This window comes from Engraulis encrasicolus, chromosome 1, assembly GCF_034702125.1.
Source record: "Engraulis encrasicolus isolate BLACKSEA-1 chromosome 1, IST_EnEncr_1.0, whole genome shotgun sequence".
NCBI classification, from domain to species: domain Eukaryota; kingdom Metazoa; phylum Chordata; class Actinopteri; order Clupeiformes; family Engraulidae; genus Engraulis; species Engraulis encrasicolus.
Genome location: NC_085857.1, coordinates 43,250,731 through 43,269,725, shown reverse-complemented (window position 1 = coordinate 43,269,725; position 18,995 = coordinate 43,250,731). Strand labels below are relative to the sequence as shown.

The window sequence follows — 18,995 nt, the reverse complement described above, 5'->3', positions numbered from 1 at the left end:
CAGCGCTGGGCTTGCTGTCTGAGGAGTGTCCTGGTAAGCTGTACTCGATGGAGGAGCTGGGCGAGGACCCTGAGGGGCGGGGCCCGGGTGCCATGACGCCCTCGCCGGCCATGTTTAGGATCGGGGTGGCACGGGATTGGCCAGATTCCAGGGCTCTATGGTACTGTACTCTGTACTGTACTGTGCTATACTGTACTGTACTGTACTGTACTGTGCTATACTGTACTGTACTCTACTGTACTGTACTATCCTGTCCTTTACTGTACTGGTGATGTATGGGGGCTGCCACGGCTCAGTGGTTAGAGCGCTGGCCTTTAGATCTGAAGGTTGCAGGTTCAAATCCCACCCTTACCAGCACCTTCATACATGGCTGAAGTGCCCTTGAGCAAGGCACCTAACCTAATGTCACATTGCTTCAGGGACTGTAACCAATACCCTGAACCCTAAAACTGTAAGTCGCTTTGGGATACAAAAGCGTTACAGAGATGATTAGCAATATGATTCCAGCGGAATGTGCTATATGTTGTAAATACGTTACTAGTCCGTCCCACTTGAGATAAAATTGAATGTGTGTGGCCCCTGAACCGAATTGAGTTTGACACTCCAGGGGCCTACAGTATATTACTGTAAGAAGCTGGTTCAGGAGTAAACCAGGTTAAGTTAAGCAGTAAATCATCTAATAGAAGAGCCTGGAGTCCCCATTTTTCTCCTCTATTTGATGGTTTACTTCTTAACTTAACCTGGTTTCCTCCTGAACCAGCTTCTTAGTTTGACACTCCTGGTGTAACTGCTTCCCATGCTGGCTGCTCCCCATACATAACAGGGAGAGTGAGGACGGGCAGGTGACATGTGTGAATGGACAGCATGAATTCTGGAAATAAACTACTAAAAATATTGCACAGTGCACCTTTAACTCATCCCATGGTTTAACTGATCCCCATGGTTTAACTGCTCCCCTTGGTTTAACTGATCCCCATGGTTTAACTGATCCCCATGGTTTAACTGATCCCCATGGTTTAACTGTTTAACGCAGCGCGCTAAGCCCCCCACATTTGGGCTTGCATGCCCACGGGGACACCGGTTCGAGTCCGGCCAGGATCATTTCCTCCCCTGTCTCTCTGTCCCACTCGCTTCCTGTCTCCATCTCACACTGTCCTGTAAATAAAGGCATAAAAGCCCTTAAAAAAACATAAAAAGGTTTATTTGTTAAATAAGAATGGAGATGTAGTGATGCACTGTATGACTGTGGAATTCAAAATAAAAAGAAGTTCAAAAAAAAAAAACATAAAAAAAATAATAACTGCTCCCCATGGTGTAATTGATCCCCATGGTGTAACCGATCCCCAGTGGTTCTCAGCCTCTTTTGAACAAACACCCCCTTGACCTCATCACTAACCTACCGACGCCCCCCTTAGTATTACCTGTAAAAAATGAAATGGACTAATGCCCCCCAATGACAACTAAGCACAGCTCCCTCTAAACTGTATCCTTCACAACACCCCCCTGGGCCTCCACAATGCCCCCTGGGGGGCTGTACTGCCCCCGTTGAGAAACACTGGTGTAACTGATCCCTGTGGTGTAGCCCCTTAATGTGCACCGTACCTCCTGTGGCACGCTGTAATAGACACTGGAAGTTAACTACTATATCACTACAATACTATGACAGTGCAAGGGGCCTTTAGTAATACATTACAACTTGGTCATTGCCATACTGGTAACGGTTAACTGATCCTCATGGTGTATCTGATCCCCATGCCGGCGGCTCCCCCTACAGGGTGAGTGAGGATGGGCAGCTGGTGATCTGGGTGAACTTTGAGGATCACCTGAAGCTGGAGTGCTGCAGGTCTGATCCCAACATCCGGCTGGCCTTCGACTGCATCTGTGAAAACATTGTGAGGGTAAGTACTAGCCTGCTTGTTATCATTGACTTTCACATATTTGCGAGACTTGGTCTGACCAAGAGCATAACAATTAACCAGGGGTGGAAAAGTAACTTATTACTTTTACTCAATATTGTACTTGAGTAGCTTTTATGAATACTTTGTACTTTTTAAGTAATTTTTTAAATTAATACTTTTACTTGTACTTGAGTACATTTTGACCCAAGTACTTTACTCAATAACACTGGAACCTGGCCTGAGTACTGAGTAAAAAAAAATGACTGAGAGACAAAATGCCATGCACAATAATGCCACAATCCGCCAGAAATGAAAGATTGTGCAGGATGGCACACAGCATTTCCACTATTTTACTATCTTGTATCAATGTATTGGATGATGGCTGGTGCCAAGCAAGAGATAGAGGTTATGGAGGACGATATTCAAGAAAAATAAACATGACATTCTCAAGAGGAAAGCTAATTAAAAGTAACTAAGTACTTTTTACTCAAATTACATTTTAAGTGAAGTACTTTTTACTTTTACTTGAGTGGATTTTTAGATAGGTACTTTTACTTGTACTTGAGTAGAATTTAGGCAAAGTAAAGATACTTTTACTTGAGTACACATTTTCTGTACTCTTTCCACCTCTGCAATTAACATTTCCCAAACGGCATGGTTGACACTGCCTCCCTTGGTTTGCTTCTAATTGTCTGCTTCCCACCAAAGCGGGAGGAGTTCCCGATTTCTCAGGAGCGCAGAAACTATATTTGTATTGCTCTTGGCCAGACTAGAAGCAAAGCTGAAGGTGTTGCGTCACTAGGAGGGCACTGCCTGGCTGTGTAAGTACTGCGAGGGACAGAGCTATAGGAGGGGCGAGCAGGGCGTTATCCCCTAGGCCCAGGGCCCTCCGCTATTATTGGTGGTGGGGGCCCTATCATGGCCTTGGCAGGCTGTATGGGGGGCCCTATCAGTGTTTTGCACTGGTGCCCAGTGTGCCACTGTTCTGCCACTGTGTACTGCAACATTGTATGCAGGGACGCTGAACATTTTTGCCTGGCTCAGGACAAAGTCATCTGGAAAGGGCCCCATTCCCAATACATACAATGAAATGGCGACCCAATTCAGGGGCCCCTTATCTCCCTGGGCCCGGGACAACATACCCGTTTCCCCTTTTCATTCAAATCAATTGTTAGGCTACGTACTTTTTAAAATGTTACACAGGGCTATTTTGCTCATTTAAGGCAATTGTCTTTTATTGACAATTGTAGAGCATGTTGCATCCACTCAACAACTCTGTCTTTGTCACATCGAGTGTCTAAATTAAAATCTCCTTGGTCTATCTAGCTGGAAGAGCAAAAGGATATACTTAAGTATGCATTGTCACTTTGCTGAAAAAAGTACCCTGCATGTTGTGTCACCTGTCACCTCACTGCCTTAATTGTTATCTTTTCTGCGCAGCTTGAGAAAATGTACAAAACTATCCGTCGCCGCTTCGTGTGGAAGGAGCACCTGGGCTGGGTGGTGAGCTCGCCTGCGCAGGTGGGCACGGGCCTTCAGGCCAGCGTCACCGTGCGGCTGCGGCACCTGCCCACTCACAAGCGGCTGGAGAATATCCTGGACAGACTGCGCCTCCACATGACTCCTACTGGTACTGCAGCCACCCCCCCTCATCTCCCACACATAGTGTGCATTCCAATATGTGGACTTCCGTCCTTGCTCATTTGCCTGCTTGTGACCTCATGATGACGTCACCGATGGCAGAAAATTAATTAAATATCATGCAAAAGCCAAATTCTACTGTCATTTCCTCATTTGCATTTGGGATGGTGAATGAAGAACAGTCCCCCAAAAGTTCTTGTGGTTAGGCTGACAGTGGGTAAACTTAATTGTTTTCTCCAAGGAGGCGGGGCCGTCAGCAACATGCGAGGCCACAAGCACAAATGGAGGACGGAAGTTTGCATATTGGAATGTACCCGGTCTGTACTCAACAGGCCTGACCCCCTGATCTGCCACACATACTGTACTCAACTCAACAGGGCTGAATTATGTTGCTGTATAGGCCTACTGTAGCAATGAGCAGCGTAGTTGCGGTACCTACTCTGACCACCATCCTACGCAGTGCACCTTTAGCCATAAATAACATCTGACTTCTGTCTTTTCATTGATAAATCTAGTATATATACTGTACATTACAAAGGACAAGTATATGTGTTTTGTGTATTTTCTAAACCAGCTTGAGCTGTACAGACACATACACATACACATCCTGAAATAGCCCAGTCAACACTCTGACAAAAAACTATTGAGATAACAGGACATGGAAGTCAAGAAAGTTATTCACTCCAGACATCTTAGAAACCATGCTGAAGAGGGACAGTTTTCTAAAGAAGAGGGAGACAAGATACCTCCAGATTTTTTTGTTAATCTATTTTGCAACAACAGGAAACGTCTGGTTAAGGTTATTGCGACTAACTGAGGGTTAAAACCTATTGAATGTAAGGGTGTACTTACTTATGCCTTGCTGTCCTGTGAATGTTTACATCTTATGGCCAATAAAATTATGATAGCATGTACATGTTTGGGTGGAATTAGTTTAAGCAGACTCTGATTGTTCCTTCATGTGATTTCTGGGAAGATCAGATCATGCTTTATGACCAATTTTGACAGAAATGTAAGAAATCTCAAAGGGTGTACAAACTTGTTCCTATGACTGTACCTACAGTGTAGCCTACATTAAAAATGACAGCTGTCTTGTCTGCGTGTCTGTACATTGCAAATGAGTATATTTCTTTGGTGTCCTCACTCACAGACCAGCCGGGGCTGTACCGAGTGTCCAACACCCCCACCATCGGGTTCACGGAGGTGGGAGTGGTGCAGCTGGTGGTGGACGGGGTGAGCCTCCTCATCCGCATGGAGAAGAAGCTCCAGGACGGCGGCCAATTGGACGACCTGGTGCCCACACAAAAGCTCAGCGGATACACGGACATGTACTCATGAGCTGCTGGCTGTTTCACCTTCATTAGCAGAGATGTATGAAGTAGGAGTATAGGTGCACTTACAGTTTTCCTCGATTGCTTACACACAATTTTTGGAATCAGCTCTCGAATTCTCAAAACTCTACACACACATCCCCAAAACTCCTCACTACCCCTGAAAAATGGACGTCTTGTCTCAAAATGATATACTCTCTTCTAAAAAGCTAATTTTGTCGTCAATTGATACACACAGACTGTCACTACAATAAACATGTTTTAGAGCCATTTGAACACTGTTGGACACATTTCTCCCTTTACTTATTACTATACATACAGTAACTTGGACTTTTTTTGTTCTGCATTGCATGCATACTGTGACATCAGTTGGAAAAACTTAGTAATTCACACCCATATGCACCACTGAACACTAACGTGCATACGGTAAAACACTACACTCAGCTTGACAGACAGTATACCTTATTTTGTTCAGTGTTCCAATTACTGAAGAGGGTATCTTTCTGTTGTAAAATACTGAAATATTGTTTTCAGACTCAAGAGTACACAGATGTGTGGCAAAAACACATTTTACATTTTTTTGACATTTAAAAAAAATCACTTATTTACTGTAAAGTATTGTGTAACCACAATAGAAAGTGATGTCTTGTATTACATATTTTGGAGATCAAAAACTAAACAAATGTGTGCTCTCACTGCATCCACTCATGTTTTCATTAATATCAATCACATGCAATGTGTGTTCTTATGGGGTGATGATTTCAGATTGTAAACAGGTATGAAGAGAGTTTGCCCATCTGATGAGGAAGTGAACATCGTATGGCAGTTGATTTTAGAATTTTGAATGACAGCGTGTTCCATACGACAACCAGGAATTTTCTTCATGAAAATTGTGTCTAATCCAGAGAATTGTGTGTAGTGTTTTGAAAAGAGTGTGTTTTAAACCTGGAATATGAGTGTAAAGAAGGAATTGTGTTTATTGTTTAGTGACATTAGTTACGGGAGTTGGGAAATGGGTGAGATGTTTCCAGAATTGTGTGTGAAGTAGGCTACCGGAAATTGTGTGGAAGCAATCGAGAAAAACGGTAAAAGTGCACTGTGTAGGATGGTGGCCCGAGTAGGTATTGCAACTATGCTGCTCGTTGACACTGTGCTTCCTATTCATGAATATTTACAAAATAATGAACTAAAATTTACTAGTATGGCCAAAGTAAAGTAAAAATGTCTATTTCTGGAATTCTGGAAATAAAATACTAAAAATAGTACACAGTGCACCTTTAAAGATGTAAGTACAACACTAGTACTGTGGGATCACAAAGTTGAAACCATGCAATAGCGTATCAGAGTTGCAATGACACGGGAGTACTTCTACTTATACACCTCTGTTCATTATTCTGTCAAGGGGGGAATTGGTATTACCACTGTATTTCAAATGTGTTTAAAGCTGCATTAAGTAACTTTCTAATTTGGTTAAAGCAACAGTAAATTGCCTGGATTTTCTTGTTACAACATAGAAGCAGAACGGAAATACACAGTGCCATGAGTCTGTTTCACTTAGCTATTCTTTCAAGGGGACGGATATTATACAAAAGGTGTTTAAAGCCCCATTAAGCAACTTTCTAAGGTGGTTAAAGCTGAATTAAGTGACTTTCTAAGGTGCTTAAAGCTGAATTAAGTGACTTTCTAAGGTGCTTAAAACTGCATTAAGTAACTCTCTAAGCGGGTTAAAGCAACAGTGAGTTGTTTTCTGGTGCTTACAGATTTTAAGAAAAAATTGTAAGGTGATTAAAGCAGAATTCTGCTGACACACAAGCTCAGCAAAAAAACAGATGAGTGAAAGGGGGAATAACAAAAAGGCTTTATTGCCTGGATGACACACACGGTCAATCCTAATCCATTCATCATTTCATCTCATTTTTTTGGCAGGGGGACATATATAGGCCTATCAGTGTATGCTTAAAGTGATACTGTCCCAGTTAGCCGCCAGCTGGTCTCATAGGACTCAATGTTAACTGCTAGCTTGGAGGTAAAATTTGCACTGCCATACCCAGAGAACGGTTGAAAGTACAGGAGAACAGTAAAAACCACATTATCTAACTCAAGGGGATGTGTAAAATAAGCTTATTTCCAAAAATGAACTTCTTACTGCAAGCAAACCGCTTCATTATTTTGGCTGAGGGTATACTAGGGTTGCCTGCTTATCACAGACTTGCAATCGCGATTCGATTTGCCGAAGGTATTGCACCACTAGGAGGGCGCAGCCTGGCTAATACTTAGGTGACTTTACAACATTGAGTCCTTTTCTAAAGGTGCTCATTGCACAAATAAGTGGTTTTATAATGTGATTAAAACATTAGGTTCAGTGTTTTTGTTGTCTTTATCTTGTTTTCTTGCTTTAATGTAGAGTTTCTCAACTGGGGCGTTGGCAGGCTTATGATGAGGTGAAGACTTGTGGTGAGGTCAAGGGGGCGTTTGTTCAAAAAAGGACAAATGTTTGGTGTCTTTAAAATGGTCTACCTGCCAAAAAAGTAAAGCATAAAAACATTCTCAAGAATCTTGAGGACTTTGTATGTATTTTTTTTTAAATTAACAATGCTACAAAACTTGCCAGATCTGGATAACAGGTTGACTGTGACATGCAAACCTCATTGTGGAAATAAATGACTTGTTTCTTGAATGTGACGTCTTCTGGTTATGAATTATTGCACATCATGATGTCATGTAAGGATTACGAGCAGGTTTGTTTTGAGTAGTTCTGGAAAGGCTTGAGGTCTCTTTAAGGTCGCGGCAGATTACGGAAAATTCAGCCCAGAAGAAGTACACATTCAGCACTGCAAGGGGTCATTTCAGATCAGAAGAAAGAGGGGGGGCGTGGTGGCTGTTTGGGTACAGTACGTCTCCTACAGCTGCAGGAGTCTAAACCAGGCTTTATGTTTAATTTTAACAAAAAAGGCTAAAGAAAAATTACAGAAGGCATGAGAATGAAAAAGCGTTTCATGTGGAATTAATTATCTTGTACAAAAGTGAGCACAGAGAGCACTGATGATGGCAACAGCCTGAAACGTCGGCTCTACTCTGCTCGAACAAAAATAAAATAACTCCTTGTGCTTGACCTTAGTGTTTTGTTTAGTGTGCGAACCTGCTCCAACTTTGTACTTTACTTTTTTGGGTCCACGCACTTACTTATTTTTCGAAACATCTAGAGCGCAACAATACCCTTTCCTCCTGAATTAATTATCTTGAACATTAAAGCAAAGAAGGCCTTGAAATATTTTGCCCATTGCTTCCCGAAAGTGAATGAAATCACTATACAGAGTTTTACAACGCTCCATTGCGTTGAAATGCAGCTGTTAACTGGAAAGGGAGGACAAAACAAAGACTGTAGGTTCCTTTAAGTCTCTTTTTAATAGTGTGTATCAGTGAGCCAGACAACCAGTCAGTCAAAACCGTTTCAGATTGTTCAGTTTTTTTCTTCTTTTCCCCCCCAAGAATGGTAGTGAGTGGAGCAAGGTACAAAACTCAGGGCAATGAGGGTGTGTGTGTGTGGGGAGAGGAGGTAATATTAACCTATTAATGACCTTTCAGCAGACACACTGTGCCGTCTGCTAAGGCAACAGAAAAAAAGTGTTCTCTAGGAGGTGACAAAATTACATCACAAAAAAAAAAAAAAAATCAGTGCCATCCTTACACAACCCTTTATACACACGCACACACTTACGCATACACACACATACATACAAACTGTCCGCACACACAGCAATAAGTAGGGAGAGGCTAGGGGTACTCACAGTTTAAACCTTTATATATTTTTATCTCTCCAAACTGAGAAAAAGCGCTTTTAAATAACAGACTATATTGTTAATCCTCACCTTCCCCATCTGTGTCCCTTTTCAGTCGGTAGTTCCAGCATTTCTTTTTTTTTTCCTCCCCTCACGTTCGGAACTGCTTTCAGAACAGTTGGTGATGAAGCATCACAATACAGACTCTTATTTTTTCTTTTTTCATTGCACATTCAACCCTCTTCACTTGGTAACAAAAGAAACACCGTACACTCGACTGTAGTGGTTTTTTTTTAAACCTTTTTACATGAACTCTTTCTGCCAGCTTTTTCACACAGACCTGACAATAGAGACCTTAATGTAAAAAAAGGAGAAATAAAATAAAACAACACTGCCTACATAAGGAATAGGATTCACTTTGTAATATAATATTAAAAATGGAGTTAGGGTGCAAAAAAACCTCAGAACAGGCAGAGCAGCAATAGAGAAGGCATGAAGAAAATGACGGAGCGGGGGGGTGGGGGTGTAGGGGGTTGGGGGTAACCTGGCAAGCCTGACAATAACATGACCTATGACATGTATAGTCTGGGCTTGCACCATAGGCAAAATCACTGTGCTAAACCCATTTGAATGACTCGCTAAATACAGATTCAGAACTATACTACACAAAGCTTTGTAATCCAAGGTCAGGTTCATGGTCTATGATTGGATTATGCCTTGTAGTGCAAGGCTAGACCAAACTGTCAGGCAAAAAAATCTAGGGATGAATTCAAGTAAATTGCGCCACTTTTTTCGCATATAAGCGAATTGCCCAAAGTGGACCAATTTACCTGAATACACCATATACTGTATATATTCTGCTGGTTTGGTCTAGTTTACGAGGCTGGGAAAAAAATAATATCCCATGTAGACTCTGGTCACGTGGTCTGATGCAGGCTCCCACAGAGGTACCGGTTTCAAGTACCTGGTTTACTAACTGATCAAGAGTCGTTAACTCACAGTCATTGGTAAGCCTCCTAACAGAAAAGCCCAATAGCTTTGCTGCACCAAGAGAATGAAACCAGGTGACCCTTCTATTAGGAGGTTTACCACTTGATTTTGAGTCAACGTACTCAGGGAAGTCACTAGACACCTGTACAGAGGTGTCAGTTCCGGGTTCAGAAAATAGAAACCCTGCCACAGTCACCTTCCAACACAAGTGACTTTCACTGAGTAGCTGATCTGGGGTGCATTTCTCGAAAGCGTAGTTGTTAGCAATTCACAACTTGAGAAGTTGCCAATAGGAAATTGCATTGCAACCAACAAAGTATTTAACCTAGTTAGCAACTTTGCTTTCAAGAAATGCACCCTGTATGCCTCAAGTTCTCATGATGATCAGCTTATTTAGAGCTGGTTGGATCAAATTGCGACAGGATTTTTACTTTAGGAAACCCTGCATTGACACATCATCATAACCCTGCATTCTGGAACGTACCCGATGGTGCAAAAGCCAAGCAAAGCCAGCCGTGAGTATTGTGAGCAGCACAGGGTCAGGTCAAACCAGGGGTGCATTTCTCGAAAGCATAGTTGCTAACTACTTTAGCTACTTTGTTGGTTGCAATGCAATTTCCCATTGGCAACTACCCAAGTTGCGAATTGCTAACAACTACGCTTTCGAGAAATGCACCCCAGGCCAACTCAAGACAGGCCTGTAGCCTACCATCTCTGCTGTTCTGCCAGTACAGTACCGTTTGATGGAGTGTCCGTTCTGTGTCCGTTAAATTCCAGAGAAACAATTAAAATGTTTAATTTCATAAAAATCAAGACGTCTCCACATCTAAGGGAAAGGAAGGAAATGAATAAGTGAATGAATAAATGAATGCTGTCCGTGCTTGATGCCATGTCCACATACAACAGTCTCCCTCTTTTTGTTTGTTTTATAGAACCAAAAAATATCTACTATGAGTGCATTAAGGGTAAATGTATGTTTGAATGTAACATGCTAACACTTTTAAATAATGCTACTCAATTGTTATCTTTGAGGACTGGGCTCCATAAATTTAAAAATTTAAAAACAAAAACAAATGAAAAAAAAAAACTTGTGAAAAACATTAAAACATTAGAACTATACACTAAAAAGATACTATTCAGGTCATGAACTGAAACAAAATTAAAAACAAAAAACAAACAAAAAAATACAGTATGACACATTAAAACATACAGTTTCTTTTTTTCTGTACACAACCCAAAAACTATACAAACGACCTTCAGGCATAATGCTGAAAGTACCTTGTATTATACAACTCTATAAACAGTCAAGGTTGACAAAAAACATTCTCTAGATAACCTGTACATGTGGGTGGGACAAATGCACTGTAGCCGTTTGCCCCACCCCCGCACACCCTACAAAAGGTAGTTCAAGCGAATATCTAAGAGTAATAGTAGCAGGCCATCAACACGGTTTATTATTGCAATGATGGTTGCGTGAGCTTCAGCCCAAAGAAGCAAGGCCCTGTGGGGAGGGGGGAAATAAAATAAAAACAAAAAGGGGGCAAAAACAGGGCCATTCAGTAAAATCAGGACATGAACCCGGAATTCAGTTGGAGGGAAACTGGAAAAATTTAAATCAGAGATGGAGTATGGAGGGGGATGGTTGTGTCAACTAAGCTTCTAGTTCATCCTCTGATGTTACTGGGTTATGGGTGTGTAGTAGACATGCCCACAGGAACAGCCATAGCAAAAGGGTGCAATGGAGGGAGGGGGCATGGGGGCTCAGATATTTTTTGGAGGAGTAATACAGTACTAAGATTTTTTTCCCCCTCCCCTCATCTTCCGATCCATAAACCAGTAGATTGAAAAATAAAATAAAATCAGTATACCGTAACAATGAACAGAAAATGGCATTCAAAGTTCTCTGCTATTTTAAGTAGGCTTGGTTACACCGCCAACAGTATCAAGGGTATTATATTCCACCCCTGCCCCGCCCGTCCATGTATGTGCATGTTCAGAATTATTTTGTTATCTCCCATTATTGTACTTTGTTGTTTTTAGGGCCCGTGCACCGGAGGTGCGTAGGACCCTATTTTTGTTTATGTTAATCTACCGTTTTTCGTTGGGTCAAACTGCGTCCCTCAAAGCATCACAGCTCGTTGGCTATTATGGAGGCAATGTTCTCAAATGTTTATTTTTTTTTGTTAATTAAATCTACCGTTGTTTTTTCCTCGTCAGGCCAAACTGTGTCGCCCTCAAAGCTTCAGCTCGTTGGCTATTTTGGAGGCGATGTTCTTGAAGGCGATGGACGTGCCGGATATCCGCTTGAAGCGCACGCCGTTGAGCGAGAGGCGGGGCAGCTTGCACACCTCCATCTCCCATTGGACCAGGCTATCCTGGCGTGCGTCGCCGTGCACACAGAAGAGCAGGAAGCGCTCGCGCTGCTCGTAGTCGCAGTTGTTGGCGTCGAGCACCTTGCGGATCTCGCGCATCATGTCCGCCGCCTCCATGGACGAGGTGGTCTTCATGCTCCAGGTGAAGCGCAGCGAGCGCGGCTTGGAGTCGCGGCAGTCCTCCTTGGGCTCGCCCGACGTGCTTCTGACGAGAAGGGAAGAGGAGAGCAAGAGGAGATTCATAAACATCATGTGGCAAAACATTGGCTAATTTATTTCCATTATCCTCACTTGACCGCTCTTGACCTGTGCTCGCGCTTCGCTGGCGCCCCGCCTCAGTGGAGAAAATTATGTTTGCTCGCTGTCAGACTAGCCATAACAGCTTTTGGGGGACATTTCCCCATTCGACATCCCGATTGCAAAGGAGAAAATGACGACATTTGAATTGCGCTTTTACGATACATTGAATTAAAGTTCCGTCGTCAATGACGTCTTGCGATGTCATCACGAAGCCACAAGAGAGGACGGGAGTTCAGATAATGGAAAGAACCCGTCGTCTCTTTTTGGACCTCATTCTGCCCATCATTCTGTTTGTCTGTCAATCACTCACTCCCTCACACGCTTTGACAAAGAAAACAGCAACGTGCTTCTGATGAGATAAAATGGGTTGATTCTGAAGTGTGTGCTCTAAATGCAGGGCTCTAAATTAAAAAAAAATCATTATCAGCCACAATGGCTTGTAGATGTTAATTTTACTAGGCAAACACACAATCACTAATGGGTCAAGGTGGCTAGTAGGTTGGTATTTTCTACTGTCAATTAAGAGCCCTGGAAGTATGCATCAAAATATTGTTTCGCTCTCTGGCACTCTGTCAATGTGTATGAGAGATTGGAGACAGACGTGCAAAATAAATGGGAAAAACACTGTGCAGTCATCTCAGCCTTGTAATTTCAACACCAATGTAGGCAGAGGAAACAAGTTAAGTCAACAAGACACACAAGCTCATTAAGATTTTTTTTCAGAAATGCATGCAGTACAGGCAAACATCAAAACCAAACAATATCCATCATCCACAGCAATCCAAGATTAACCTTAAGTTTGAAATGTTCCGAAACGAGATGCAGTATGTTTTCTACAAGTAGTAACCTAATAAGAGTTTCTTTGAATGGCAGGACAGAGATTTCTTGAGATGGCAAAGTAGAAAGTGGGTTGATTTTTAAGTTACATACAGTAGTTGATATATTTAAGAAAGGTCAAGTGGCTAAGGAAACACAAATGAACATATTCTAGACCCTAACCAAACCTGTCACCAATACTGCTGATACCAATGTATTCAAGTCATGAAATATTAAAGTAGCAAGTAATTCATTCAAGCTTTGCAGTACTCTCTTGGCATTCTGTAATATTTGCACTCAGAAAATACGGAGACCTAATACTTGACAGCCAGTGCGTTGTAACAAGTGAGTGTAAACAATATCAGCTATGACATTGGCCACTATGGGACTTCTGGTTTCACAAAAAAAAAAAAAATCACCAGCAGATAATAATTGTTGAAAAGGTTTTCATATAAAAAAAAACCCATCCAAAATATCTTGCAATGATTTCAGAAATTGCAGCAATGCAGCCAATGACTGTTGATAATTATCAGCTACAACACTGAGCAAAATATCAGGCTGAAGTTTTTAGCCATCAGTTCAACCCTAGCTGTGGCTTGGACTCTCTAGGAACTAGGCACAAGAAAGTGACTACAAGATAATCGCCAACCCGCCAGAACAGCATCCACAATGTAACAACATTCTCAGCTAATGGCTATGTTTTTAGCAAGCACATTAAGGCAGCTAACCGTTGTCAAAAAAGGCTTTTAGGATTCACCAGCCAAAAATCCAAAATACATGTATCAGTCAGTGTTTTTTTTTAATCCAACGTCATCAGTGCGGCCCCTAGATGGGGCTTTGGTAGATTGATTGATTAATTGATTGATTGATTGTTTACATTTATTGCCATTTTAGCAGCTATGGCTATAACATGGCCAATATAGATAGAAAAAACATCACATCACATTTACAAAACTAACAGCCATGTAAATAAAGAGATTAATTAAGATTTCTTTTTAACATCAATACATTCTAAGAAATTCAAAACCTTTAAAGGTGGAACCTTATTAAAAATATCAAAAAGAGTATCTTTTTTTAAAAAAACTGCTGCCTTTTCCGATTGGGCTTGGGAGATTGTAACTAGGCACACAGGGGACTGTAAAGGCTCACCTCAGGCTGTCAGTCCTGGCCCTGGCCTCCCCCTCACTGGGAACCCTTGGAAGCAACCAGTTAGACAGTTCAATCCACACGCAAGGCAAGGGGAAAAACAACAAGGGCATTGACATGCATTGGCATACAAGGACACACACACGTGCACGAACGCACGCACACGCGCACGCGCACGCGCACACACACACACACACACACACGCACACACGCACACACGCACACACGCACACACGAACACACGCACACACGAACACTTGAAAGTTGGAACTAAGAAATCCTGAGTGAATGCATCCTCTTCACATTGTATTTGTTGTGTGTGTGTGTGTGTGTGTGTGTATGTATTGTCTAAAGTGCATTTAGTTCAGGGAATTCTCAATCCATGAGACCATAAATGAAGAAGGCATGTGTGAAATATTACAGACAGCATACAGAACACAACCATTAAAATGAAGTACATTTGAAGCTAGTGAATGGATAAAGCAACCATCACCCAGCTAGTCATTTTTTTCTTTGATATGTGATGGGATTGATTAGCTTAAATTCACTTCCAATATTTAAAAGAGAACACTACTACAATCTGTAGAAAATGTAATATTAAAAGTAATATTTTATCTGTAAACATCCATGAACTTCATCTACAGGAACCTACATCACAGATGTCCACTTGACCCACACAAGCACACAAACAGACACATAGACACACACACACACGCAAGATGCAGGTTGACAGAATCAGGGTTAAATTTCTTCAGGGGTCACAGGAACAACGGCAACCTCATTAGGGATCGGGTCACAGGGAGAAGGGGAGGGGCTTGGGAACGATTAAGGGAGAGTGGGTGTGGCTTTGTCCTACCTCGGATTGACCCTGAAAGAGAGAGTTCTAGAACAAAAGGAAAAAAAGAAAAGCAATCTTAAAGTGGCAGCTTTTTTGATATTTTAAAAAAGCTTTGGGAGAGGGGTTTTAGCAACCTGGTTCTTGCCAGAGAGATGTTGTTCCACCTAGCTCCACATGCACATGGGTTGCATTCCAATATGCAGACTTCCGTCCTTCCTTGCTCACTTGCCTGCTTGTGACCTCATGACGACGTAACCGACGACAGAAAATGAATTCAATATCTTGCAAAAGCACAATTCTAATGTAATTTCCTCATTTGCAATTGGGATGCTCAATGAAGAACAGTCCCCTAAAAATTGTTGTGGCTAGCCTGACAGCGGTGAAACTTTATTGTTTTCTCCATGGAGGCACAAGCACAAGTGGAAGACGCAGTGGTGTAGTCTACTTTGTTATGGTGGGTATACTGTATATTTGAGAATTTTTTGAAGTGGGTATACTGTATATATTTGTGCTATTCAAAACAATGGATCAATCAATTTTAAGTGGGTATACTGAAATCCCTGAAATTTAGAAGTGGGTATACTCCGTATACCTGCGTTCTACGTAGACTACACCACTGGCAGGACAGGAGTCAACATATTGGAATGCACATATAGTGTTCAACTGAATATTTGGAACAGGGAAGCAACATTCAGCTGATGAGAGTCAAGTTAGGTTTTTTCGTGTAAACTGAGGAATTTTCTTGGAAAGAAATGAGTTTGCTGTGAGAACAAAAATACTAAAAACGTACGAGTCTCATGATTGTCTAGTTTGCAGTTTGAATGCTCTGCATGACATGATGTATGCCTCTGTATGACATGACATCATAGTGCTTTACATCAATGCAGATGGAGAGGGAACGTACTTATGCCTCTTTTCCACTGCCGGTTTTCTAGTAGGCCTACAGCTTGACACCAAAACTGATTGAGCTGTGTCATGCCAATTCAAAAAGCAAAAAAATAGCAGATGAGTTGCTCTGTGTCGAGCTGTAGACCTACCAGAAAAAACAGTGGCAAAGAGGCATAATAGTGTTTTCAGGCCAACAGAGAACTGCGCTGTGCTGATTACCGCACATAATCTCGAACCAATTGAAGTGTCTGTGCTGAAAGTGAGAGCGCTTGGGAAAGAAAACACAAGCTTCAGCAGGTCCAAACGTCAGCAGGTTCAACCAGGTCACACTGGATGAAGTAAATAACGACAATGGTATGAAGGCAGCCCATTCAAAGTTAAGCGCTTTGGTTCCCCAGTGTAACTGGTTCGAGTAACCAGCGCTGACACTGTTCTGGTCGGCCTGAAAATGGCTAAGGTGGGAAAAATGGCCGACACCCTGTGACTTGTTGCACTTCAGACACTTCTACAAGCAGTAGAGTATTTGAATACAAATGCAACATGTACGCAAATTCTGTGGTCACTTGCTCCTTGTGGACAATGCCGCCAACAGCCTCTCACACATGACCCCATACACACACATGATTGAGAAGTCCTTAGAAGTGATCTTTCCACTATGAATAACATTATCTACAACACTGTTGTATACTGTGTAAGAACCAAGTCAGTGAGTTTGCCGGATTGTCTACGCACCTGCACAACAATTTGGAGAAAACATTATACACACTAAATTTTATTTCCAGTTTGTGGAGTAACATCGTGTTACTGCCCTGAAGAAGGCACTCATGCCGCTACGTGTGGGTCTTGTTTTTAATATGTCCATATAGGACCTGTCATATTAATAAAGACATTTTAATTCGGAGTGCCTTAGTCAGAGAATTTACTAATTTTTTGACACTAAATTTTATATTGTGTAATAATGATGACAAAGTCTGTGAGTTGTGAGTAACAAAGCCGGTTTTGTCCCTGCACCTGCGCACAAACTTGGAGGTTATATTTTCACAATAAATACATTATCTACACGATATTTTATATTGTGTAAGAGCTAAGTCAGTGAGTATGCCGGTTTGTCCTCGTACCTGCGCACAAACTTGGAGGTGATCTTGCTGATGATGCCGGTGCCGCGCCGGGCCTGGGCCAGGGCGCCCGTGTCGTGCGAGAGGGTGGGCGAGGCGGGCGGCCCGTTGTAGGTGGCGCTGCGCCGGTCGCGCAGCTGGCCACCGTGGAAGGTGCTACGGCTGGAGGTGCCCCTGGGGAAGCGCGTGCGGTCCGGCGTACTGCTGCTGATGCTGTGGGCCGACGGGGAGGCCGTGGGGGCCCGGGCATTGGTGCTGCAGAGAGAGAGAGAGAGAGAGAGAGAGAGAGAGAGAGAGAGAGAGAGAGAGAGAGATGTCATTTGCTGTATGTGTGCTGATGCTGTGGGCTGACGGGTAGGCCGTGGGGGTGCACAAGTTGGTACAGGAGGAGATAGAGAAAGAAAGACAGACAGAGAGAGAGAGAGAGGGACAGGCAGGTGGAGGGGGAGGTCGTTGGGGTGTGGCCATACTGAAGATGGGCTGGGCGAGAAGAAGAGACGGTTCAAGACAAATGTGGAAGCCAGCATTTCAGTTCAATTAAAAGAGAAAGGAAATCCCATGGGGACGCATGTGCTGTTACTGTTGAGGGAGAAGGGAGACACACAAGTGTAAAACTCAGAGGCCAACACCTCAGTAAAACTGACTGAGAGAAGAGCGCTGAGAAAAAAAGGAGACCCAGGACAGCTGTGTGTGTGTGTGTGTGTGTGTGCGTGTGCGTGTGCGTGTGCGTGTGTGTGTGGAGGGGGTGTTTGGTGAACACATGTAGTCCCACAACCAAGGAAGACCTGGCTCAGTAGTAATCCAGGTTAGGTTAACCTTGAGGTAGTGATAAATCACCTAATAGAAGAGCCTGGAGTCCTCATTTTCTGAAATACATGGTACCTGTGGACTATCCGTTGACAGATTTAGTGTAGGTTAACCTAGGTAGGTTTATCACTTAACCATATGCACATAACCCAAGACACAGGCTTGTTGTGACAGCCAAGCGTATATATGAAGAATTCTTTTCCCAAATGAGATATATCCATTTTATAGAATGTTGACATTGAAATTGACATTTTTGTATTGGGAATTCCATTGAATTGCATTGCAAAATGCATTTTTATAGAGGTTTAAAAGTAGGTTCTCAAAACATTTGAATGGCAAGAATTCACACATAGATGATAGCATAGGCGCCGTCTTCATGTCAACATTGGGGGGGCAGATTTTCTTCGGGGGGGGTTATTGCGTGACGTCAACGTTACCTCTGTGTTTCAGTGGCGCATTTGCACGGCATTTAGCCAGGTCCGTTATTTACTGAATAACTGAATAGCATAGGCCTATAGCCTACAGACATTAAGACCGTTAATAGGCTACTTGGTTACCATAAAGACGTTTAGGACTAGATAAACAGTTGGCAAATTTCAAAGTAGGAAAGTTCTCTGGAGCATCTGAGGAAGATTATTCTCTGCTTTTATTTTGAGCAGTGCCGAGGATGCCACATCTTCGTCTCCGATGAAGAGGTCAATTCGAAACGTTAGTTTGACACTGCTCTAAATAAAAGCAGAGAATAATCTTCCTCAGATGCTCCGGAGAACCTTCCTACTTTGAAATCTGCCAACGCGCTCCAGTGGTCTTACCTAGGCTACCTTGAACTCAGCCTTCCCGTGACGCACCAGATTGCGAAGAGCAGGAGCGCGACACCTTTTCCACGTTGGCAGAATGTTGGTGGCATATCCTACTTGATTAACAAACGCGAAAGCGCATGGGCCACTTCAGATAGCATGTTGTGCATAGACAACAAACATGCAAGGAATATTTTTGGGAATTAGATTATGTTTAGTGCGAACTGCGAATTAAACCTGTCTTAATCTTGCAACCATAGTCTCCATAATTTTCGCC

General features: G+C 42.6%; 2 protein-coding genes across 4 annotated transcripts in view; one reads left to right on the top strand and one right to left on the bottom strand.

The window, feature by feature from the left end:
- Positions 1 to 5,156, top strand: part of zgc:172076 — a 16,900-nt gene extending 11,744 nt beyond the window's left edge. The window contains exons 6-9 of the mRNA XM_063202937.1: positions 4 to 160; positions 1,775 to 1,898; positions 3,339 to 3,528; positions 4,690 to 5,156. Coding sequence (XP_063059007.1) covers positions 4 to 160; positions 1,775 to 1,898; positions 3,339 to 3,528; positions 4,690 to 4,877 — 659 coding nt within the window. The 3' untranslated portion in view covers positions 4,878 to 5,156. The remainder of the gene's footprint in view (positions 1 to 3; positions 161 to 1,774; positions 1,899 to 3,338; positions 3,529 to 4,689) is intronic.
- A 4,013-nt stretch (positions 5,157 to 9,169) lies between these two features.
- The window catches only part of mark1 (MAP/microtubule affinity-regulating kinase 1), a 54,658-nt gene continuing 44,832 nt past the window's right edge, over positions 9,170 to 18,995 (bottom strand). The window contains exons 16-19 of one of the 3 annotated variants that reach the window (XM_063202905.1): positions 17,118 to 17,369; positions 15,130 to 15,156; positions 14,277 to 14,321; positions 9,170 to 12,216 (exon numbers count right to left, since the gene is read on the bottom strand). In XM_063202905.1, coding sequence (XP_063058975.1) covers positions 11,874 to 12,216; positions 14,277 to 14,321; positions 15,130 to 15,156; positions 17,118 to 17,369 — 667 coding nt within the window. In that variant the 3' untranslated portion in view covers positions 9,170 to 11,873. The remainder of the gene's footprint in view (positions 12,217 to 14,276; positions 14,322 to 15,129; positions 15,157 to 17,117; positions 17,370 to 18,995) is intronic. The other 2 variants (XM_063202915.1, XM_063202923.1) reach the window with 2 other exon arrangements.